The sequence below is a fragment of the Staurois parvus genome, unplaced genomic scaffold (assembly GCF_062004578.1).
Source record: "Staurois parvus isolate SC_StPar_1 unplaced genomic scaffold, SC_StPar_1.0 ptg001432l, whole genome shotgun sequence".
NCBI classification, from domain to species: domain Eukaryota; kingdom Metazoa; phylum Chordata; class Amphibia; order Anura; family Ranidae; genus Staurois; species Staurois parvus.
Window position 1 is genome coordinate 7,023,435 of NW_028319228.1, and position 25,050 is coordinate 7,048,484.

The window sequence follows — 25,050 nt, forward strand, 5'->3', positions numbered from 1 at the left end:
TTTAATGGTAATGATAGTCATTAGTTTACAACGTAATTTTGTGTCATCAATGAGATGCAGTTTCAAGTCAAATCTCCATCCTTTATTGACAACAAGGTAGAAAAAATACTCACTTTGAAAGCGCACTTTTGCCTCTTCGTGCATCCTCTATTTGATGTGCTAATGTTTGTTTTTCTATTTTCTTCTCCCAAAAGTTTTTTAATCCATCCGCATCATGGGATGTTATCTCGCGTAAGCCCAAAATCTTTTTGATATCCATTGTCTAAAACAAAGTCATAATTAAAAAATTGTCATGCGGGATACATTATTAATGGAACACTTGGTGAAGCAACTGGTTGTAAACTCAAAAAGGTTGATTTATTAATGAAATAGAAACTGTTAGCAAAGTGAATGTTCACTGAGCTTAGCGAATAAAGAGTTGTGTTCACTATATTCATCCAATCATTTGCAAAAAAAATCCTGGTTTTTAAATGTGTAGTCATCTTATTCACTAAGCTAAGAAAACTTTCACTATGCAAAGGTATAGTCTCCACTTTTTCCTTGTGTGTGTTTTTTTTTTTAACAATACATTCAATTTTTTAATATCACAATGTATTATTATTATTATACAGAATTTACATAGCGCCAACAGTTTACTCAGTGCTTTACAACATAAGGGATAATACATTAGGTTTTATTGAGTTTTTTTTATTTAAATACAAACATAACAGATGTTTTGTGATGTGATGTGGAATATTACCATCAAAGAAAGAAGGTACAACTAAACATGCACATATTTATGGCAGGGGCGGACTGACAACTCATGGGGCCCCCGGGCAATAGGGGATCATGGGGCCCCTGTGTCTTTGCCCAAACTCAAAAAAGCCTATGAAAAAGGTACCAGGGGCATCTCATGGGGCCCCCTACTGACCCCGGGCCCTCGGGCAGTGCCCGAGTTTCCAAATGGTCAGTCCGCCCCTGATTTATGGTTAGTTATGGTTAGACAGGCATTCCACTTTAAGCACTCACACAACACTGTTGGTAAATTTAGGAGATTTTACAGAGAATGTAGCATGTATGGCTAGCTTAATGGTACATGCACATGGACATTTGCATACGTAAAGGAAGTCTGGTGTAAAACTCCTGCTAATTTCCTGCACCTGTGAGGCGGCAGGTGGTGCATACAGCCGGCCATAGAAGTGGCATCACTACGCGCTTGTACTCATGTAAATGCTCTTTTTCATCAGCATTTACTGAGACATGTGTATGATATATTTTTCAGAACATGGAACTTCAAAAAAATACGTTAAATGTGCATGTTGAGGATCTTCTGCTAGCTGTCAAAATTAAAGAAAAAACCCGGCCGTGCAGGGCTTCGCTGGCCTGGCTGTGTCTCTCATCATTATATCTGCTTGCCTGTATATCACGTATGGGCAAGCAGATATACTGACAGGTCTGCAGGAGACCTGCATGGCACCATGCTTTACAGGCTCACAAAAAAAAAATAAAAAAATCAATGCACTTTTTTTCTACCTGCAAAAAATGTGAATGTATTTTTTGTCAAAAGGTGAACTCCTTCTTTAATACTGTTTGTAACACTTGCCCCTCACTTTAGATTGCAAGCTCTCATGAGCAGGACCCTCCTGAATCGAATTGTAGTGTATTTTCTCCCTTATTATGTAAAGCTCTGTGCAAACTGTTGTTGCCATATAAATCCTGAATAATAATAAAATAATAATGATAATAATGTATGTCAAATTGACTTACCAAAATATATTACCTATGTTTAAATTGCAAAGTGGTATGTTTAAAGTGCTTTGGAAGACATCTTGAAATGTTTTACCACACTTATAAATCTAAATTTACAAGCAAGAGACTGATAGTAAAATAAAGCATAGTATGTTTTAACTAGAGGGTGATGTATTTCAAAGGTGTCATGTTAAGGTCAGGGTATCTTGTAACTGTCAAACAAGGCTTGTAAAATTACAGCATTTTCTATTTCCAATATTTGAAAAGTGCATGTTTACTTTCCTGGGCTGACCTTTCAAAAATGCAGAAGGGTCTAATTAAAAAGAGACGTTGTAGCTGTACATAACTTAATTGGACTAACTGGATGATTAATCTATTTTATGTGATGAAGCTGATAGTGACCTGCAAGGAAATGTCATTGTTAATAAATGTAATAGTTTACACTTAATTATTAGTTACTATAATTCTATTATGGGTAGCTGGAAACTGGAAGGCACTTCAGTGGAAATAATGAGCCCCCGCTCTACTTAACCTCTTCATACTGAGACCAGAGGATCATTCTGGATGGGAAAATAAAATATCATAATAGATTAAAAGTAAACATGGATTTTAAAAAGTTTTCTCTGCAGGTAGAAAAGTTTGACATTATGAATGCCTTTTTAAAGTAAGTTCAGTTTGCCATCCTTCTTCAAATAAACTGTAGCTTGACGAATTAAAGATTTGCTAAGAAGAAATATATGCGGTGAAGATGTTCTAATCGATTGTATTCATTTATGTGAACTTTGATTAGATTGCAATGTCATCATCACATTGTTTAAAAGTACTTTTGAACATTACTTCATGCCAACAGAAAACTGATGTTGTATACAGAAATAATGTATTAATTAGTAGAAGAAGAAAGAAAAGACAAACATGCAATTTACCTTAATATACTTAATATATATCTAAACCCAATAACAAAAAATTCATATACCGTATTTTCCGGCATATAAGGCGACTGGGTGTATAAGACGACCCCCTAATTTTCCAGTTAAAACATAAGTTTTGGGTTATACTCGTTGTATAAGACTACCCCGCATCTGAGGCAACACAATTTAACCCCTAGCCTACAGGGCACCTATGCCCACTTCCCCCCCAGGCCAATTTTCAGCTTTCAGTGCTATCACACTTTGAATGACAATTGCGCGGTCATGCAACACTGTACCCATATGAAATAGGTGGCACTGATGAGGAGGCACTTGTAGGTGGCACTGATGGGCATTGACAGGCATTACTGATGGGCACTGAAAGGCAGCACTGATACATGGCACTGATACATGGCACTGATGGGTGGCACTGTTAGGCGGCACTGACTGGCACTGTTAGGCGGCACTGACTGGCACTGTTAGGCGGCACTGACTGGCACTGTTAGGCAACACTGACTGGCACTGTTAGGCGGCACTGACTGGCACTGATAGGCGGCACTGACAGGTGGCACTGATTGTCAGCACTGATGGGCATTGAAAGGCATCACTGATGGGCACTGAAAGGCAGCACTGATACATGGCACTGATAGGCGGCACTGACTGGCACTAATAGGTGGCACTGATTGGCAGCACTGATAGGTGGCACTGACTGGCACTGATGGGTGACACTGAAAGGCAGCTCAGATGGGCACTGATATGTGGCATTGATGTGGCACTGATGGACACTGACAGCTGGCACTGCTGGGGCTACACTGATCATCAGGGTACACTGATCATCAGTGCCCTGATGATCAGTGTACATGTCCCCTCCACGGAAAGCCGATTACCGGCTCTCCTCTCCTCTCGAGCTGTCAGCGTTCTATACCCGGCGTATAAGACGACCCCCAATTGTTGGGGTATGTTTTTAAGTAAAAAAAGTTGTATTATACGCCGGAAAATACGGTATTAGATGTAGTGGCTGCATTGGTTTTCTTTTTTAGGCATTTTCCTTCATTTTCATCTGGTGATTCTGTGGGTAGCACACTCCCTGTCCCTGGATGGCTACACTCACGCACTGCACTGTATCTATGGAGGAAACCATGGTTTTTACCGAGGCTAGACATCAGACACGTTTTTTCCCTTCCTGACCATTATATGAGGAGGGTGGGGATTAGTAGTTTACATCAGGAAGATAAGATTATTTGTTATTTCAGTGCAATTCACAAGAAGTGACAAAGACTGCATTTCTGGCAAGCTCAACAGGTATTTTCTGTACTGTCTGATAATGTTAGCCTAAAAATTAAAACAAATGCCGCCACCACATCCAAGAACTGGTAACTTGCAGTATACCTTTTAATAGGAGAGGATTGTGTTGTTTTTTTTTTCTTTTCCAAAACATTTTATTAATTAAAAAAAATATTCTTTAAAGTAAAAAAACAAACAAATTAATTACATGTTAAAAAAAATCAAACGAAAAAAAAAAAAGCGAGAAGGGAGTCCAAAATGTCAATTTCAACAATATCAGTTATCCTCATATTTTCCTTAATACTCCTCTCTATTACCCATCACCAGACCAACTTTAACCTCTAAATTCCTACTTTATTCATTATTAATTTCTCACCTCCACCAGCACTCTCTTAGTATATACACATTTTTGCATCTATAGGTTGAAGCCTAGCATATTAAATATAAAATATATCATATAAAATTATAAAAGAAAGATATGTAATTTGCATGAACCCAATTTGCATAAACCCAATTAGGTGATAACATGGCTTTTTCCTGTGCTGTTAAAGATTTCTCCATATATAGAGCCCATCGTTGATATATTTTCTTTTACTTTTGCTCCCCACCATCAACTATTGTAATTGATAAGATTTCTAAGTAAAGCAAGTTCTTTATATCTCTCTGTACCCTTTCCATAGTTGGGGGCATTAGGTTGAACCATTCTCTAAGTATGCACCTTCTTGCTGTTATTAGACAGATATGGACCCATTCTGTATTGTATTTTTCTGACTGTCCCATTGGCACTGTCTCTCAGTAGCTAAACAAAACTAGCATTGGATCTTCTGGAATGCTATAGCCACAGATCTTAGATACATAACTTAGTACTTGCATCCAAAAATGTTTAACTAGGACAATACAAAAAAATAGTGTGCTAATGTAACCTTATTTTCTCCACATTTTGGACAGCTATGGTTGAGTCCTGTCTGCGAGTCAAAACCTTGAATTGGTAAATATGCTTGATGCATTATTTTATATTGAGTCTCTCGCCATACTTCATTTACTATGGTTTTGCAAACCCTTCGGTATCTTTGAAGTATTTTAAAAGTTATGTTGTCCACCTGAAAGTCCCGAGACCATTTTTGGATATTAGATCTACCTAGATCAAAAGCTCTATGTCTAGTCAAGTATGGATAAATGACAGATATATATAAATCTTCTTTTTCTACTAGAGTGTCTAAAGAGGAGGTAGACATGTCCCATACAGGATGCAATGTAATACTCTTCCAGGGCGAAGACACTTGAGTGGTTTCAGTGGGCGCATATTTTAAGTTATTAGTACTTTGATGTAAATTTTTGGTATGACTTTTTTTACAACATTTTTAAAAGCTTGCTATTTTATACCTCTGTTATTATGCCATGTATAAAAATTTTATGAAATGGCCACAAGATGGAGCACTATATTTATTAGTATTCCCTCAGAGTCCCTCCTTAAAGCTGCATTCCACCCAAAAGGGGAAGTTCCACTTTAATGACTGCCCCCCCACTCCCCATTAAGGATTAACACCTTTGGGGATGGGGGGGAGCAGGTACACAAAATTGACAGGTACCCGCTCCCACTTCCGCTGCTATTGTCTAGGCAGTCGGAAGCGAAAGTTGCCCCCCCCCTTCCATTCAGAAAGCGCAGTGCTTCTCTTGCATGTGCAGTGGGCACATGGCTCTGAAGCCACAAGCTGTCACAGCCCTGACTGAAGATGCCAGTTCCGGGAACACAAGACAGCCAGTGAAATGGGCTGTGGGGAGGACACCACGGGATCGAGGGACAGGTGATTGGCTGTTTTTTAAAAGTCAGCAGCTACAGTTTTTGTAAACGGTGAAGACAACCAGTAGCAGGAAGGCACTCTCAACTTACAGTGTGGAAAACGCATCAGACACCTGGAGACGTGGAGGGGCATGACAACACGTTTTGAGGTGGTAATGACTCTTTTTCAAGCATATAGATGCATTTTATCCAAAAATATGTGAGAAGCCAATTGTTTGTTCTTAATAATGAAGGCTTATTTACTGAACTTAGATCGCACCCTCTGGTGTATGCTATTGTACCAAAGGATTTGAGAAAGTTCACTCAATAAAATGAATGAAGATTATTTTCAATTATCTAATCATTTAAAAAACAAAATCATGTTTATTTCATCTGTACATAATTTGGTATGCAAATTAAATATACAGTAGCTACAATTTATTAGTGAAGATTCTCAACTTCTTTAGTAAATATTCATAATTCTATCAGCCGCATAGAGAGTGAATTGTTTTCAGTGGCTCAGCAGAATTGAGGACCTAGATTATGAGAAGAAGCAGTAAAGCAGAACCATTGTGTAGCACCACAAAGCACTAATAAACAAGCTGCCCTTATGTGTATATATAATTACAAACTATGCATAGAATCAAGGCTTTTAAAAAATGAATCTTTTTTTACGTGTATGTGTGTATGTATATATACTGTGTGTGTATATACACACACACATTTATATATACACCGATATCAGACATGACTTTATGACCACTGACAGGCTAAGTGAATAACAATGATTATCTTGTTACAATTGCATCTGAAAGTCAGTGGGAAATATTAGGCAGCAAGTAAACTAAGGTTGATGATGTGTTGAAAGAAAAAAAAAAAAATTTGCATCACAGTTTGTTGTGTATGGGGCTGTGTAGCCATAGACCGGTCAGGGGGCCCATGCTGACCTGTGTCCACAGCCAAAAACACCTACAATGGGCATGTGAGTATCAGAACTGGACCACGGAGCAATGTAAGAAGGTGGCTTGAGCTCACATATTTTCTTCTACATTATATGGATGGGTGTGTTACCTGGGGAAGAGATGGCATCAGAATGCAGTATGGGAAGAAGGCAAGTCAGCGGAGTCAGTGTAATGTTTTGGGCAATGCTCTGCTGGGAAACCTTAGTCCTTGCCATTCATGTGAATGACACTTTAACTCATACCACCTACCTAAACATTGTTGTTGACCAAGTACCCCTCTGCATGAAAATGATACTTCCTGATGGCAGTGGTCTCTTTCAGCAGGATAATGCACTCTGCCACATTGCAAAAATGGTTCATAAATGGTTTGAAGAACAGAACAAAGAGGATGACATTTTGACTTGGTCTCTAGCTCTCAATCCAATCGAGCATCTGTGGAATAAGCTAGAAAAACAAGTCTGATCCATGGAGGCTTCAGAGGTGTAGTAGTGTCCATGCAATGATGGGGTGGGGCTGTTTTGGCAGAAAAAGGGGCCTGTAAGGGAATTCCCGTGAGACGGCTGGCGAATAGATGTGCGCATGCGCACAGAAGTGCACGATCTCGCACGCACACGTGCACGGCGAAGATTGGCACCAGACGGACTATTTAAAAGGTGCCTCTGCCTGTGCTGAGTGCTGACTGGTCTTCAGCTGATCCCCATTTCCTGCTCGTTCCTGTGTGATTTCCTTGTTGCTGACCCGGCTTGTTCCTGACCTGACTCTGATTACTCTCCTACTTGATACTGGTTCCTGACTTCGGCTCTGCTCCTGACTTTGGCTTGCTTATGATTTGGTACCTCGCTGTCTGCCCATTGATGACCCTGGCTATTCCTTTGACATTGCTCCTGTCTCCCTTCCCTGCTTCCTGCCTTGCTCTGGTGCACACCTGGCGATCTACCATACCAGCTCTGCATATCACTACTGTGCCTGAATCGGAGGTTCATCAGTCTTCCGAAGTCTCCAACTGCAAGAGCTGCAAACAACATCTGCTGGCGCTCTTGTCCCCCTGGTCCCTAGACACACTCTGTTCCACTTCCAGTGGGGTCAGGGCTAGTGACACAAGTGAGGCCGACCTCGTAATTTCAGTCTCCAATCAGGTACGTGACAGGGCCGTTTTGGTGGCAAAAGGGAAACTTACTCAATATAAGACGGGTGGACATAAAGTTATGGCTGATTGGTTTGTATATATACACTATATTACCAAAAGTATTGGGACTCCTGCCTTTACACACACTTGAATTTTAAAGGCATTCCAGTCTTAGCGTTCAATATTGTGTTTGTCCACCCTTTGCAGCTATAACTGCTTCAACTCTTCTGGGAATGCTGTTCACAAGGTTTAGGAGTGTGTCTATGGGAATGTTTGATCATTCTTCCCAAAACACATTTGTGAAGTTAGGCACTGTTGTTGGACGAGAAGGCCTGGCTCGCAGTCTCCGCTTTAGTTCATCCCAAAGGCATTTTGTTGGGTTGGGGTCAGGACAAATTCCTCCACCCCAAACTCACTCATCTATGTTTTTATGGACCTTGCAGTGTGCACTGGTGCTCAGTTATGGGGGAACAGGAAGGGGCCATCCCCAAACTGTTCCTACAAAGTTGGGAACATGAAATTGTCCAAAATGTCTTGGTATGCTGACTCCTTAAGAGTTCCATTCACTGGAACTAAGGGACAAAGTCAACCAAGCACAACCCCTGAAGAACAACCCCACACCATAATCCCCCTCCACCAAACTTTACACTTGGCACAATGCAGTCAGGCAAGTACCGTTTTCCTGGCAACTGCCAAACCCAGACACATCCATCAGATTGCCAGACAGAGAAGAGTGATTCATCACTCCAGAAAACACGTATCCACCACTCTAGAGTCCAGTGGCTGCATGCTTTACCCCACTGCATCTGAAGCTTTGCATTGCACTTGAATGTAAGGCTTGGATGCAGCTTCTCGGCCATGGAAACCCATTCCATGAAGCTCTCTACGCACTGTTGTTGTGCTAATCTGTTGGCCACACAAAATTGACTCTGCAGACAATTGGTGACTTCTGCACACTGTGCGCTTCAGCATGCACTGACCCCACTTTGTCATTTTACATGGCCTACCACTTCGTGGCTGAGTTGCTATTGTTCCCAGCTGCTTCCACTTTGTTATAATACCACTAACAGTTGACCATGGAATATTTAGTAGCAAGGAAATTTCACGGATAGACTTATTGCACAGGTGGAAACCTGTCATGGTACCATGCTTGAATTCACTGAGCTCCTGAGAGCAACCCATTCTTTCACAAATGTTTGTAAAAGCAGTCTGCATGCCTAGGTGCTTGATCTTATACACCGGTGACCATGGAGGTGATTGGAACATCTGAATCTAATGATTTGGAGGGGTGTCCCAATACTTTTGGCAATATAGTGTGTGTGTGTATATATATACAGTTGCAAGAAAAAGTATGTGAACCCCTTGGGATTACGTGGAGTTTTGCATGAATTGGGCATAAAATGTGCTCTGAACGTAATCTAAGTCACAACAATAGAAGAACACAGTCTGCTGAACATAATACTACACAAACATTAGATGTTGCCATGGTTTAATTGCACATAACATGTAAACATTCACAGTGCAGGGAGGAAAAAGTATGTGAGGCCCTAGCTTAATGACTTCTCCCAGAGCTAATTGGAGCCAGGAGTGAGCCAACCTTGACTCCAATCAGTGTGATGATATTGGATGTGTTGCTGACAGCTGTCCTGCCCTTAAAAAACACACACCTGTTTTGGGTTTACTGATTTCAAGAAGCACTGTCTGATGTGAACCATTCCTCGCAGAAAAGAGCTCTCAGAAGACCTAAAATCAAGAATTGTTGACTTGCATGAAGCTGGAAAGGGTTACAAATGTATCTCCAAAAGCCTTAATGTTCATGTGTCCACGGTAAGACAGACTGTCTACAAATGGAAAAAGTTTAGCACTGTTGCTACTCTCCCTAGGCGTGGTCGTCCTGTAAAAATGACTGCAAGAGCACAGCACAGAATGCTGCATGAGGCAAAGAAGAATCCCAGAGTCTCAGCTAAAGACCTACAGAAATCTCTGGCACATGCTAACATTTTTGTTGACACATCTACAATAAGGAAAACATTAAACAAGAATGGAGTACATGGGAGAACACCACGGAGGAAGCCATTGCTGTCCAAAAAGAATATTGCAGCACATTTGAAGTTTGCAAAAGAGCACCTGGATGTTCCACAGCACTACTGGCAAAATATACTGTGGACAGATGAAACCAAGATTGAGTTGTTTGGGAAGAACACACAACACTATGTGTGGAGAAAAAAAGGCACAGCACACCAACATCAAAACCTCATCCCCACTGTAAAACATGGCGGAGGAAGCATCATGGTTTGGGGCTGCTTTGCTGCCTCAGGGCCTGGACGGATTGTTGTCATTGATGGGAAAATGAATTCCAGAGTTTATCAAGACATTTTGCAGGAAAACATACGACCATCTGTCCGCCAACTGAAGCTCCGCAGAGGATGGGTGATGAAACAGGACAATGACCCAAAGCATACAAGTAATTCAACAAAACAATGGCTGCAACAGCACAGAACACACCTTCTGGAGTGGCCCAGTCAGAGTCCTGACCTCAACCTGATTGAAATGCTGTGGCATGACCTTAAGAGAGCGATTCACACCAGACATCCCAAGAATATTGCTACACTGAAACAGTTTTGTGAAGAGGAGTGGTCCAAAATTACTCCAGATCGTTGTGCAGGTCTGATCTGCAACTACAGGAAACGTTTGGTTGAGGTTATTGCTGCCAAAGGAGGGTCAACCAGTTATTAAGTCCAAAGGTTCACATACTTTTTCCTCCCTGCACTGTGAATGTTTACATGTTATGTGCAATTAAACCATGGCAACATCTAATGTTTGTGTAGTATTATGTTCAGCAGACTGTGTTCTTCTATTGTTGTGACTTAGATGATGTTCAGAGCACTTTTTTTGCCCAATTCATGCAAAACTCCACGTAATCCCAAGGGGTTCACATACTTTTTCTTGCAACTGTATATATGTATGTATATATGTATATTATATATAGTTACATAGTTAGTCTGGCTGGAAAAAACACAAAAATCCATCCAGTTCAACCATTAAAAAAAAATTATAATCCTATACCCACAGTTGATCCAGAGGAAGGCAAAAAACCCAGCAAAGCATGATCCAATTTGCTCCTGCAGGGGAAAGAAATCCCTCTTGAGCCCCTATATATACAGTATATATATATTGTATTTAAGAGAGCTGTTAATACAATTTAAACAATGTACTGCCGGAGGAAAATTACTCCATGCAGCTCACAATATTAGAGCCCAACTCAAGCTTTATAGCGCTAGAAAAAACAAATAGTTCCATCTCCTCATATCTCTTTTTGATGTTGTTCCCTACAGACTCACCTCACAATCCAGCACCAGTTGCCAGAATTGGTGGAACCATGAATTCTGTGCTCTACCAGAAAATCCTGAAGGAGAATGTCCGGCCATCAGTTCATGACCTCAAGCTCAAGCGCACTTGGGTTATGCATGCAGCAGGGTGTTTAGGGGGAAATTGCTTTTTCACATAGGGCCAGGAAAGCTTTTTTCCCTAATAAATAAAATCATCATTTAACAACTGAATTTTGTATTTACTCGGATTATCTTTGCATAATATTAAAATTTGTTTGATGATCTGATTTATTTAAGTGTGACAAATATATAAAAAAATCAGAAAGTTGCAAATAAGTTTTCACAGCACTATATGATCACTATTCTGTTCATGTCTGTTCATTTCCAGTATTGTAAGACAGTAATAGGGAGTGCATGGTTATCTCTGCCTATCTTTTCAAAGATGATCAGAAAATGGGACAAAACTTTCTGAATTCACTGCAGAATCAACTGTAGTTGGTCCAATACTATGCCAGGAAAATTGGTTTTGCACTATACATGGTGAGATTGACATATAGATCATTCAATTCCATCTATAGTGGATAATTTTCCATTATTTTTGGTTCCTGGAAGCTTCTCCTCTATGACAGCCATAGGTTGTTGTAGTGGAGCTAGTACTGACTTTGTGGTGTAGCTGTGTCACACAAGTACAGAAGGCTCTGCCATGGCATTTTTGTAGTTTTATTGTACTGTACTGTATGTGAGCATAAATATTATTTAATACTTCACCAAAAAGAAAATGATTTTTCATATTGTAGAATTATGGTTATATACATATAAATGAGTTTGTTATTTTGTTATGTGCCATTACAAACTGATTCATTATTGGACAATTGTTTATCAGTACAACATCTCAGTCTTCATTTCTTACAAATTGTATCCCTGTGAACGTTTTTCCTTGGAAACAAGATTTTTTTTCACCCCTAGAGATGTTTCTTTATTCTTTTTAGTAGCACTAACAATTTCTGCATACTTTAAGATCACCCAAAGGCTCCTGAAGATTTTCATATTGTATTGCAGTAATGGTTGCTAGAGGACAGTACTTTATCATACCTGCCAATGCACTACCATAAATGAATACAGGGTCATGGGTATTTTATGGCCTACTAGATGCTTTCAATGCTATAGAGTTTGTGTCATAGAAAGTCAGAATATGGTCTCAGCATTAGTGATTTAAGTGTAGCCATTCTCTTCTTCATTTGATTTGGCTTTACATATTAATGCATTGATGTATAAGTGTTCATTTATGTACGTGCATAGTACTTGAAACGGGTCACAACCTGCTGCATTCTGGAAAATGTAAAGACACAAACACAGATAAATAAAGATAAAGCTCTGTGGGTCCACTCTAAAAGCTGTGTTGGAAACAGTCACTGGACTAATCCTAGTGTACTATAACCTATTATTTCTGGTGGGATACCACAATGCCCATTGCGATGCACTACAACATATACTCATTAACAAAGTGTGTTGGGGTGCCATTCAGAATGAGTGGCACCGCATTGCACCTACTCATGTAACATGAATTGCTGCATATTACTGCAATGCAATCATGTGTAGCAGGGGGAACTGACACGCACATTCATAGGTTTTTCTGCTTTCAGAAGTAAAGTCAACCAAGTAGGAAACTGAGCTAATGTACCAACTGCCCAGTGTTTCAGTTTAAGGCTGAAAGTATGTTAGCAATGTTCTGCCCTGCCAGTCTTACTTTACATGAGGGTAGAACTACCACATAGCATAGCAACTTTCTCTGCTACAGCCCAATAAACCACTGTAAAAGGAAGAGGAGAAATACAGTCCTGAAGTGGGGAAAAAGAATAGAGTATCCCTTAGACCAAGCAGCAATGGTGTTTGTAGTTTTGTAAACATTAGGAGTTTGAATAAAATGAATACAGCAAGCAAAATGAATTAATAGATCACTGCCCTCCTCTACATAAAATTCAAACATGGATACAGGCTTGATACATTCTTTAAGTCTTTGACATACTCTGGAATAGTTGTCTCACTTATCCAACAGTGATGTACCTAAATGAAATGTTTGTTTAGCATACCTCTGTACAAATATTCTTGAATCTGTTTCTAACTGGGATGTCTTTCACCCTTTATGCCGAAAACCTATAAATAAAATTGAATGAAAAAGCATTAAAAGATAGTAGCCATGTTCTGATATTATACCCCTTCCCGCTGGGGAGGCGGGAGGCAGAGGCAGGCATTCCGATCATATGAGCTCACTCTCAGCCAAATAAGGTGTTTACATAGGGCTGCATATATGTGGCTGCTCGGCTTTAAAGCCCAGCCACCCAGAAGCTACATATACATAGGGCTGGTGGTAACAGATCAACTATAATAATTTAGAAGTCATATATATAAATATGCTGGAACTCAAATTGCATACCCTACATCCTTATTGCCTCATTCAGATAGGTGTTTCACTCTTACTGCATGCAGATACTATATATATATATATATATATATATATAGTGAGTGACACCTGTGCTACCCTACAACTTAAATAAATGAAACAATAGGTGCTGTCATAAGACAAGTAAAATATTGTTATCAATCAAATCAGAAGCCCCTACACAAATTATATAGGGCAAGATAGCGCTTATGACATAAACCACCTAAAAACAATAGTATACACCTATATATTACCAAATGTAATCAATCATAAAAAACTTACTGCATGCAGGAGGCATTTGTTTTGTTTTCTTGATCCGGCCCTAGCTGCATGAAAAGGACCTATGGAAGTGGATGCAGATGAACACAGCTGTATGTCATAATTTGACAGCTGTGCAGGAGTGGTGAGTGGCGCTTAATGCAGACATAGGGGTTGATTTACTAAAACTGGAGAGCACAACAACTGGTGCAGCTCAGCATAGAAACCAATCAGCATCCAGTTTTGTCAAAGCTTAACTGAACAAGCTGAAGTTAAAAGCTGATTGGCTACCATGCACCGCTGCACCGCTGCACCAGGTTTTGCAGTCTCCAGTTTTAGTAAATTAAGCCCAGTGTGTGTTTGGGTTTGTATGCCCTTTCCTACGCACCTGCATCCACCTCCATAGGTTGCTTGTAAATAGATAGGGGCAGATTTGATGCCAGAATGAATGCCTCCTGCTCACAATAAGAGTGCCAACATACATCTGAATGAGGCCTATTTCTTATAAAGTCAGTTTTATGGTGATGGCAACGTTTCGTAAATACAAGGATTTTAGACTCTAAATATGCCCATAGGGAAACTTGCAGTTTCTTATTACTGCAATATGTTAAAGTAGGAAACAGAAAGCTGGTGTACTGATGTCCTCACAGACATGTTTAGTAAAAAGGGCTTTGTTGTTTTTCAATGATAGGGCAACACATAGAGGTTGATAACTGGAAACTGGAGAGTGCACAATGTGGTATAACTGTGCATGGTAGCCAATCAACTTCTAACTTCAACAAAAAACAAGGAAAAAGAAATAGGCTACACACCTAAAAGGCTAACCTCTATATACCTTTAGCTTCTAACTTCAGCTTGTGCAATAAAGCTTTGGCAAACAAATCTGGAAGCTGATTGGTTTTTATGCAGAGCTGCACCAGATTTTGCACTCTCCAATTTTTGTGAATCAACCCCGTAGTTTCTTTCTGGTAACTGATGGCAGCTTTTCAGCCATTTCAAGCAGGGAGATGATGAATGCAGCACTCTATTTAAGATAAATATGGTGTGATGACCTAATGATCTGAGATCAATATGCTGTGATGACCTAACAATATGAGGTCAATATGGTTTGATGATTATAACACCATTTGCTCTTTAAGTATTTTATGATGGTTTGATGAGTACAGGCAATTTCTTATCATTATCCCCTTGGTGATGGTGAACACTTTCCTATTATTGAAGAAAAGCTATGTGTTTCATTTACTATCACTTTGGTGATCGAGAGAGGAAGCACTAGAGGTGGGCTCCAAAGACACTTATAGGGAAGATACTGAGAAAGTAATAAAGCAATCAATGAAATGTTCACCTTGAGCAAACTGTTCTGTAGCAATGGAAATAGTCATTCCTTTGACATCAAATCATGGGAGCTCATCAACCCTAGATGGACAATAGCACAAGGATATGGGTTCACTGGTAATTAGCCACCCAGTCAAGAGTCAAGAGTCTATGCCAGAATTGTGTGTTTGTGAGTTGCAACACCTACAGTCAATTGGTTTATAGTCTCTCTTGGTAATGTATTTAGAACGATATTGATGTAATAGAATTTAACTGTTAGTTTTTTCTATGTTTATAACAAATAACTAAACAAAAAAATAAGTAAACTTAAGGTTAACAAATCTGTTTTGGCTGTCAATGCAGATCATCCTTGCAACTATAAATTATCTACATTAGATCAGGTCACAATCTTATGTAGATAAATTAGGGGTGAAAAGTTGTGCTGCAGTGCCACTTACAGAAAAGTGATAAAGTAAGGATTGAAAATGAAAAGTGGAAAAACAAACAAAAAAACCCCCAAATATAATGAAGAAATTAAAATGAAGTTAAAGCCCATAAGGTAATAGGCCTTCACGTTCCAGCTGGCTTCTTCACATATGCTTAAAGCGCATTTCTACGTTTACAGCCAAATTGGGAGAATGCCTACTTTATATTTGTTATTTGTACCCATTGAAATAGCAAAATGTAGGAAAAATGTAAACATTGTACCTTAAATGTTTAAATGCTCTATTCTGGAACTTCCAGCAAGGAGAAATTCTGCTTAGTTCTGTTTGTTATGAATGGCACTGGAAAGCTGTTCATCAGAATTAAGTCTGTCTGGAGGAAGACATCCCCTCAGTTGTACTAGATTTGAACACTATGGGGTTGATTTACTAAAGAAATAGAGATTATTCACCTAGCAAACTGAATATTCATTTTATAAAGTGAATGTTAGTGAAAGAAAAAAACAATAATTTTTTTCTAATTTCTCACACACATAATCTGGTATTCAAAGTAAATACAGCTTTAACCTTTTACACTGGAGCGTCTTTTGAAAGTAAACATTCACTTTGCTAGGTGAACACCCATTACTACTGTAGAAAATCAACCCGTCTTAACAAAAGGTAAAAGGTTTAGGAGCTGGGCTTCTCGATTACATTTCAATGAGAACTGGACTCAGCCAGTCCCCAGCCCAGCTATTGGGATAGATCTTGCTGAGCTAGGTGAGAAATTCTTGAAGTCAGTCATGACACCTTCTCCTCAGAAATATCTAAAAGGTTAGATATATTTTAAAAAATGTTTTTAGCTAATCTGAGTAACACATAACAAACACATTGTGGCATTTTCCCAAAATTTGACTACAAAAGTAGAAATACACTTTAAGTAAAAAGAGTTTGAAATGTTTAGGATCTTGTGCAGCGCATTATCATTCATCTATTAACCTGTGTTTTGTCAAACTTGGATAAAGATTCCCTTTCTAAATAAAATCAGATAATTAATGGCATACACTCATCACAAGCCGCATCAGTATTATGGTTGCCTTCAAAGGGCTGGTTGTATCTGTAAGGCTAGATGTCCAGAGCACCCCGACCACCTTACATCAGATATCAATAGTCCTCCACCCTCCTTTACATCACAGGGCACTCCCCTTACCTTGTGCTGCTGCTGGGAAGAAGCTGGGGGTGGAGCTGGGAATTAAAAAGTGCAGGGTCTGGAGGAAGACCAGAGGAGGGATGGAGTCAGCTGCTGGAGTCTGCTGAATGCTAATGCCAGGAAAGGCAGAGATGAGGGGATGCTGTAGCTGCTCAGTGAGTCGCAGGATCTATTGGAGGAGTTGCAAGGGCCACATGACATGGCATGGTGGGCATTGTGTTTGACACATCTGACATACACAATATCTACTTTACCACCTATATATGTAATACATATTATTTGGGTAGAATGTAAACATAAGTTATATTTCTTACAGTGAGACACATCGATAATATGCCTTTTTTTATGTTTGTTTTGTTTTAGGTTTGTTTAAGAGTTCATTTAATGTGCTGAAATAAAAAATATAATAGAAGTGTATAAAGACTATATGCAGTGAATTAATTTATTTTCTCAAATCCACAAAATAAATAGCTAGGCACTTTAAAGCAAAAAGCTGTAAAATTGATTGTTCATCCATCCTGTGTACATAAACTAACATGCACTTTCTCCTAGCCTACTATACTCCATTATAACCCACTGCTAATAGGACTTCATAGCTGCTGCTGACCTGACAGATTTGCCCTGAACAAGGTCATTGCAAATGTTCAAATGTTGCTATAAAAGATCATGTCCTATAGTTGAACTGTATACAGTGAACTCTATGGAGTACACGGTATAAAATGTCTAGAAATGAGCCTTCTGTGAAATGGCAGCTGGGGAGTAAAGCCTTGTGGAGTCATAAAATGGCTCCATGTAAATCAGATTTATGTTTGTCGCCAGTTGTCTGGCCATTTGACTGTAAATATACAAGACGTTTTTACAAGCATTGACTTTAGTAATCCAGAGTCATTCCATTTTTATTCTTTTTGTCATAGTCTTAAGATTAGATAAGTAATGAAGTCCTTCAACTGATGTCCTTTATATATAACTGTCAGCAGCACTTAACAGCTACATATAGAAAAAGATTTTTAGATTATTGTTATGTGCCATTAAGACAAAAAAGAAAATCACTGAACAAATTTAGGGGCAAAGGAATCATCTGAAAAGTGCGAATAAGTCTGGATATAACTACACCTACAAGTGTCTGCTGAAATTGCCAATTTTATCATTGGTGAAATTTTGCTGTAGCTGGAACAGTTTTGTTCATTGAACTGCTTTGGGGAAATTTGCTTTGGAAAAAAAAGATCACATTTTTACTTTATCTGGGGGTTGTTTTTGGTGTATTTGGGGTAGGTTATTTTATTTTATTTAGTTTTGTATTTTTGTTTTCTCCTTTTTTGTGCATTTGATCAGTCTTTTCTCCTTTAGTAAAGTAACCCTAATGCTCTCTCTCTTTCTGTTACCAAAGGGAATGTGCACAGCAGTGATCTTTCTCTGCAGCTTGCATTAACGATAGATGTAGCTGTCCAAGGAAAAGAGATCTAAGATACTGTGATTCTTAGCATTGCATGAAAGCATTGGACCAAGGTAAAAATCTCATTAGTGGACTCTCTTAACAAAGCAAAGTACATAAATTAATTTAGTAAATATATTCACCATCTAGCACTGCAAAGCAGGAAGCAAAGCTAGAGGGCATAATGATTATATATATATATATATATATATATATATATATATATATATATATAAAATTAAGGGATAAAAGCAATGTTTTCTAAAAACTTCAAAGTGTAACTATGATCAAAACTCTACAAAAAAAAGTTTTAGGGTTAAGGTTTTATTGCTGTTTGGCTTGTGACTCCTGTTTTCACTAGAACAGGAGGTGAGAAGTCTTGAAGGAACTTGAAGGAAAGAAAATCAATTGATTCCCTCATCAACAATAACTGAGGTTTCCCTGCTGTCAGAATTTGATTACTATAGTCAGCGGCAGTATTCACCCAAAAATAAAAACTCGACAGGCTAGATGGATTGAAATTCGGCCGAACCAGCTGAATTTTGATCTGTCTATGGCCAGATTTAGCATGCTGCGCAATAGTTAAAGCATATAAAGCATGTATATGGGTAAAATAATGGAGTAGACTCAGGTTTTATTAACCATGCCTCTTTAAAGCCCTCCCACACTTAACGCAGTTTGACCACACCCACCATTTGGCTGCATTCCCCCCATGGTACCTTCACCTATTTTCTGACAAAAAATCCCTTCTGAAGAAGTCAATATGCTGACCAGCTATTTTCTATTTCTCTAATGACTAGTCCTTACTCTTTAAAGAGATCTTAAAGTGCCATCCCACTCCACTAAGCATTTAAGGGTACCTTTTCTGAATGCACAACATGACTTTTCATTGGAATGTGAATTTGTACAACTGCATGAGGTTAAATGGAATTAATTGCTCAGTAATTGTACAATGGGCAGACTGGTAGTTGTGATGGTAGAGATATCTGTAACTTTCTTGAGAAGCTGTGTGCTATTCCTATAGTAGTTATCCATGGTCCCTGAAGCAGTTCTGAATCCATATATGACTTTCAGCTAGACTATACATTTTTAAAATTGCATAATGGTAAACAGGATAGAATTCTGGAGAAAGCACAGCGGTGGCAGCAGTGATGAAACCAAATGATATGTTGAGGCTCACATAGACGTAACCATTGGTGTTGATGATCCTGACCTGCCTTGTGACAGTGGAATACAAAGGAGAAGCCTATATTGGATTAGAAGACAAACTGGTTGTGAGTTTTTGCAGCAACTGAATCTAGAAGGGAAAAACATAGAGCTATGGGACTGCCTTTCATTTCCCTCTGTAGTGCCATGATCCTTCCCATCTCCAGATGTGGTCCCACCAACCAGTTCAATACTCCATCCTTATATTCCTTACTACCCTCACTCAGCATCAGATGCCATAGCAGAGGCAGATATTGTTGTAGAAAATGGTGCTTGTTAATGCTTCCACCCATCCTTTCCTTCTTGATTTGTCCAGATGAAGAACATAGTTTAGAAATGTCACCTCCCTTCTGGAGTTGCAAAGCTTATATGGGTGCTTATAGCCACTGATTTTGCTTGTAGTTTGTGATGGCATATGCAAAGAACAGTGCGCTCAAGTCATGTACTCAAGATAATTAAGAAATAAAAGTGGGAACGGTGTCAGCATGTTGTTGCTATCAATTTGTTTGCTTCCACTGCTAAAAATGGTAGCTTTCATCCCATATCAGCCTTTTTTATTTTGGTTAGGTGAGAAATTGTTTCCACTATGTCCATGTACATCACCATTCTTACTTGCTGGCATCTAGAAGATTGCTATTTGCTATTTATATAACTAATGAAATTCAGTATTGGTAATATTAGTAAGATTACAAGGCCCATAAGTATGGTATTACATTCTTTATAGTGGAACTTTAGTTAAAATTGTTAGTTGGTATTTATTGTGGCTGTTGTGTCATCCTGGCCCAGCTATACAAGACTACCAATGAATCCTGAACTTAGAAGAAAATGGAGAGTAAGTTGGAAGCTTTAGCAATAGAGTGATGCACATCACTGGAGGGGCACTCTGCAAGGTAAGTTTGCATGTTGTGCAAACATGTTGTGCATACTTGAACATTTGAACAAAAAAAATCAGTTAGAATATAAGGGATTATTGATAATCTTAATAATATCTAATATTCTAATACCTCTATGACTGGTATATTTTCATGGTCAAGAGAGGGCATGCAAACATACATTGGGTGGTGTGACAAATTACAGCTTCGACCTGGAAGGGTATCTTTAACTTCTCAGAGGAGATTGCAAATGTAAATATTTAAGGCTCTGAGGGTCCCCAACCAAGGTGCATATACCACCATTGGTCATGTTCCTCACTCTGGATTTCAGACAAAGAAGAAGAGTACCTTTTTCTGTGTGTGGAATGAGTGGCCTTAAGAGAGTGTTCCTGTTGTTGCCACTTCTTCTACCTCAAGACTGCCATCTGAGTTGTGAAGTTGAAAAAAACACATTGATTTATACCTTTGAGAAAGAAATGTACAGTAGAAAAACCTTCTGTTTTTTACATACACCCTAAAGCTTTTTTTGTGTTTATGATAGCAACATCTTTTACACGTCCGAATAGAACAAAGCACAGCTATTCATGTCTTGGGAAACTGCACGCTGCACCTGGACTGCTTGTGTGAAGCAAAGACACTGGCATTTCTGTTGAAATCAGCTCAGCCGCCCATGTACAGGGACCCTTAGACTATTCTAAAACATGGGGGAAATTTATTGAAATGTTATCGTTGATTTCCTTTACTGCTTATTCATAAATGTTTTTCAGGCATCTTCTCAGGACATACAATTTTATTGTTTACTCAACTATTTACTGACTCTATTACCACCATCATCATAGTGTTATTCCATTCTAATTACACAATTAAGACATTCCAACACATAAATACATCTTAATAAGCTGTTTGCTGTATATTTGTTATTTACTAGATGAAAGAACCCATTGTTTAAAGCAGTGAATAATTTATCCAGTGTACTATCCGACCAATGTGCATCTTTCCTTTGCTAGTTATGAACTGATAAGTAAGTGGCTGTCATTGTTTATGTATATACAGTATGTAGACTGGTTATCTGTGTAATGTTAACATAAATTCCATATTTGTGTAATGCTAACGTCAATCCAACTCACACTGGGGAAATGTTGAAATGTTATCAATACATGTCTTAGCTGTATTAAAATCCCATAAATCTGACACTCTGATCATGCGGTTTCTGTTAATAAATGGCCTACAAAACAGTGAATGTAGTAAACTCCAGCCCTTTATGTGCCATTTGCCAGATTTTAGATTCCCTGGCTGAAAAAAACAAACAAATTACTGTCACATTGCTATTTAGTGAGCCAAAAAGAAAAAATATTTAAACTGTGGCCTATTTGCTGCTACCACTGAGAAACATAATATTTCAAAGTAAATAAGCTAGAGCTAATGAATATATATTGTATATGCTGTATTAATAAGTTACTACCTCTTGACATAGCAGAAAATCATAAGCACACCTAATATTTGTGGGATGTCACATAAACAATATAGGCTATGCAGAAAATCCTCAACAGAAATATTTTCTTCCAAAAATGAACAAACAAAGCATATGTGCCAGGGCTGCTTTTGTATACAGATACAAGACAGATTAAAAATCCATCTGTGGTGACATTTTGATAATTTTAAAACCCTTGTGAACAATTTTTTGTTCTGGATCAATCTTGCCTTTCTATAGTTGTTGAGCTTGCTTGGGACAAAGATTTGCAATGAAATATTTTACTTAACTACAGTATAAAAAAATTTCATGGAATGGTTCTGCATTCATTTGTCTGTATAAGACTTGTCAGGCTCTAGTCCTCCAAGTAATGGATGGAAGAATTGAATAGCATGCTGTTTTTTACAATTGTACAATTTAAGATGGGGACTTCCATGTAACTACAAGGGGGTGTCCCAACTAAATTCAAAAATGTCTTGCATTTGGGGAAATCCCTTCTGGAGGCTACAAATATTTAATGGTTTTGCAAGGTATCGAACCTGTAACACCCTGCCATGATACTGCTTGCAGGATGTTAAATGGACAGAAGATGGCAGCATCTTGCAGCCCAATTGTGCAGGCCCTGTTACAATGCTTTTTGGGATTCATAGGCTGTCTGCAGGACTTTGCTGTGTGACAGCGGGCTAATAAACTACATTTCCCAGAGGAGCTAGCGTGTGGGCAGAGGAAGATAAATACAGAAGCTTGGGAACCTGGGGCAGGAAGTGATGGGGTAAGAGCTGGAGACCAGGTGTGGAGGAGAAGGCCTTGCAGCAGGGGCACATCTTCCACGAGGCAAACAAGGCATTTGCCTAGGGTGGCATCTTTCGGGGGGCGGTGCCACCCCCTCCCCAAAGAAGGGACACACAGGTGTGAGCGCTCTTCAGAGCAGGGCAGCTCAGCGGCTCCTGAGTTGTTTTTTTTGCAGCTCCACTGACTCCCCTGGGCTGGACAACTGTCACAGCCAAGCTCTATCTCCTCTGAGGATGGCTGGCTCCGCTGCGGTCCTGGCACAGTGATCTCCATGGTGTGGCAGCAGGGGCGGACTGACCATTTGGAAACTCGGGCATTGCCTGAGGGCCCGGGGTCAGTAGGGGGCCCCATGAGATGCCCCCGGTACCTTTTTCATAGGCTTTTTTCAGTTTGGGCAAGGACACAGGGGCTCCATGATCCCCTATTGCCCAGGGGCCCAATGAGTTGTCAGTCCGCCCCTGTGTGGCAGCTCTGATTCCCACAGCACCCCCCTCCTCATCATATTTAAGGGACTGAATGGGAGTATGAGCAGTGGGGAGTGTACAAGGTGTATGAGACTGACGACACTGGGGACCTTTACAAGTTATATGTGATTGTGTGTCATACTCAAATATAACTTGTAAAGCCCCCCAGTGTTGACACTCACATACACCTTGTACAACCCCAGTGCTCACACAGTGTGAGCACTGGAGGGTATACAAGGTGTATTTGAGTGTCAACACTGGGGGGCTTTACAAGTTATATGTGAGTATGAGCAGTGGGGGGTGTACAAGGTGTATGAGACTGCCGACACTGGGGGGCTTTACAAGTTACACCACGGTCAGACCAAACCTGACTTTTAAATCGTACGACTTACAGTAAAGCCGCACGATTTCAAAGTCGGATGACATGCCAATTTCAGGTACGATTTGCAAGATATCTGTCACAGATGTCTACGCTTATCGCACCAAAAATAGTGCATGTACTACTTTAGAAATCAGTGCAGCTCCAACCAAGTCGGAACAGCACCAATATACTTGTGTACCGCTGTAATTGTGAACAATAGGATGCAACTTGACATGCAATTTGCAAGTCGCATGGCATGCACATCGCATGCCAATTCACATCCAGTGTGGGTCTTATATGTGAGTATGAGCAGTGGGGGTGTACAAGGTGCATGGGCGTGCAGGCACTGAAGGGGGGTTTTACAAGAAGTATGTTAGTATAGGCACTGAGAAGGGGGGATGTACAAGGTGTATGTGAGTGGGCACTCTGGAGGGGGAAGCAGGGATGTACAGGTATATAAAAGTACAAGCAGTGGGAGGGGGGGTGCATGAGGTCTGTGAATGGGCACTGGGGGATATACAAAGTGAATGTAGGCACTGGGAGGGGGGGTGAATGTGGGCATAGTTATATGTGAATATGGGTACTAAAGGCATGCAGGGCAATTCCTGTGACAAATTTAGATGGGGGAGAGCGATATTATTCTTGCCTAGGGAAGCACAAAACCATAATACACCACTGCCTTGCAGGATGCCAGAGGACTGGGCCAACAGAGAGAGAAGAAGAAGATGCTGTCCACTGACACCGCTGACGAGTCTGGTGAGCTGTCCAGTGGGCTGGTGGTCCAGAGTGCTGCTGTCTGGAGTGATCTCTGAAGGAGGAACAGCAGAAACACTGGCGGCCCCCATCTACAGAGAGACCATCAGTTACCTGACCGGAGCCACGGATCAGGTGAGACAGTTCCATTCTCGAACCATTCAATTTGCCAATGACAAGGCTGTTGCTTTCTGCCTAGTTTAGCTGACACTGTTAACTTACACATGTTAAGGCCTAGTTCACCCAGCCTACCAGTTACTACACTTTCAGCATAAACCAATCACAAAGGCCCACTGCTGTGTCTTGCCCTCTGCAAGTTAAGCTACATTATTGCTTCCATTGCAGTCGGCCCTCATTCACCAAAGAGCTCCTGTATTGATACAGTTTGCCAATGTGGTTGCAAGAGGAATTAATTCCTACAGAAAGGGCTTCTGCACATTCTTTAATCCCTGCCTAAATTTGCATCTTATCCTGTGTGTGTTAAAGTGATACTGTTCAGGCTACCTTCCGTTTATTTTATTTTTTAAAATATTTTATTAAAATGATAAGGTAATAAAGCGAGCGCTAAACCTAATGTATGGAATAAGCAGCTGAACACACTAAAAGGTGAACCACACTGCCTTCAGATAAAAGAATAAATATTGGTGCAGCGCTAGATGTTGAACAGAAAAACTAATGTTTGTCTTATAGACGCATATATGAAATAAATGCGTTATGCATATATGTAGTAAACATCAATAGTAACAGAAGTGCTCTGGAAGTGAACGAATAAATTAGTATATGAGTGTTCATAAAAACGCATGATCATGACATGCGTAGAAGTAATATAATGTCCAAATTGTCTTTAAGTCAAGTGCAATCTTCAAATGACTTGTATAAAGTCCCAGAATGTTATTTCTCCTTGGGTTGATGTATTGAATATACAGAGTGCGCACTTACCA

General features: G+C 39.7%; 1 protein-coding gene and 1 long non-coding RNA gene across 3 annotated transcripts in view; one reads left to right on the top strand and one right to left on the bottom strand.

Annotated features, from left to right (window-relative positions):
• The window catches only part of LOC149436037 (protein FAM240B-like), a 50,360-nt gene that overhangs the window by 12,633 nt on the left and 12,677 nt on the right, over positions 1-25,050 (bottom strand). The window contains exons 2-3 of one of the 2 annotated variants that reach the window (XM_089662152.1): positions 13,205-13,268; positions 114-262 (exon numbers count right to left, since the gene is read on the bottom strand). In XM_089662152.1, the coding sequence (XP_089518278.1) occupies positions 114-259 (146 nt within the window). In that variant the 5' untranslated portion in view covers positions 260-262; positions 13,205-13,268. The remainder of the gene's footprint in view (positions 1-113; positions 263-13,204; positions 13,269-25,050) is intronic. The other variant, XM_089662151.1, reaches the window with a different exon arrangement.
• LOC149436038 (uncharacterized) overlaps positions 20,167-25,050 on the top strand; it is a 43,422-nt gene continuing 38,538 nt past the window's right edge. The window contains exons 1-2 of the long non-coding RNA XR_016308344.1: positions 20,167-20,286; positions 24,043-24,244. This is a non-coding gene — a long non-coding RNA (uncharacterized LOC149436038). The remainder of the gene's footprint in view (positions 20,287-24,042; positions 24,245-25,050) is intronic.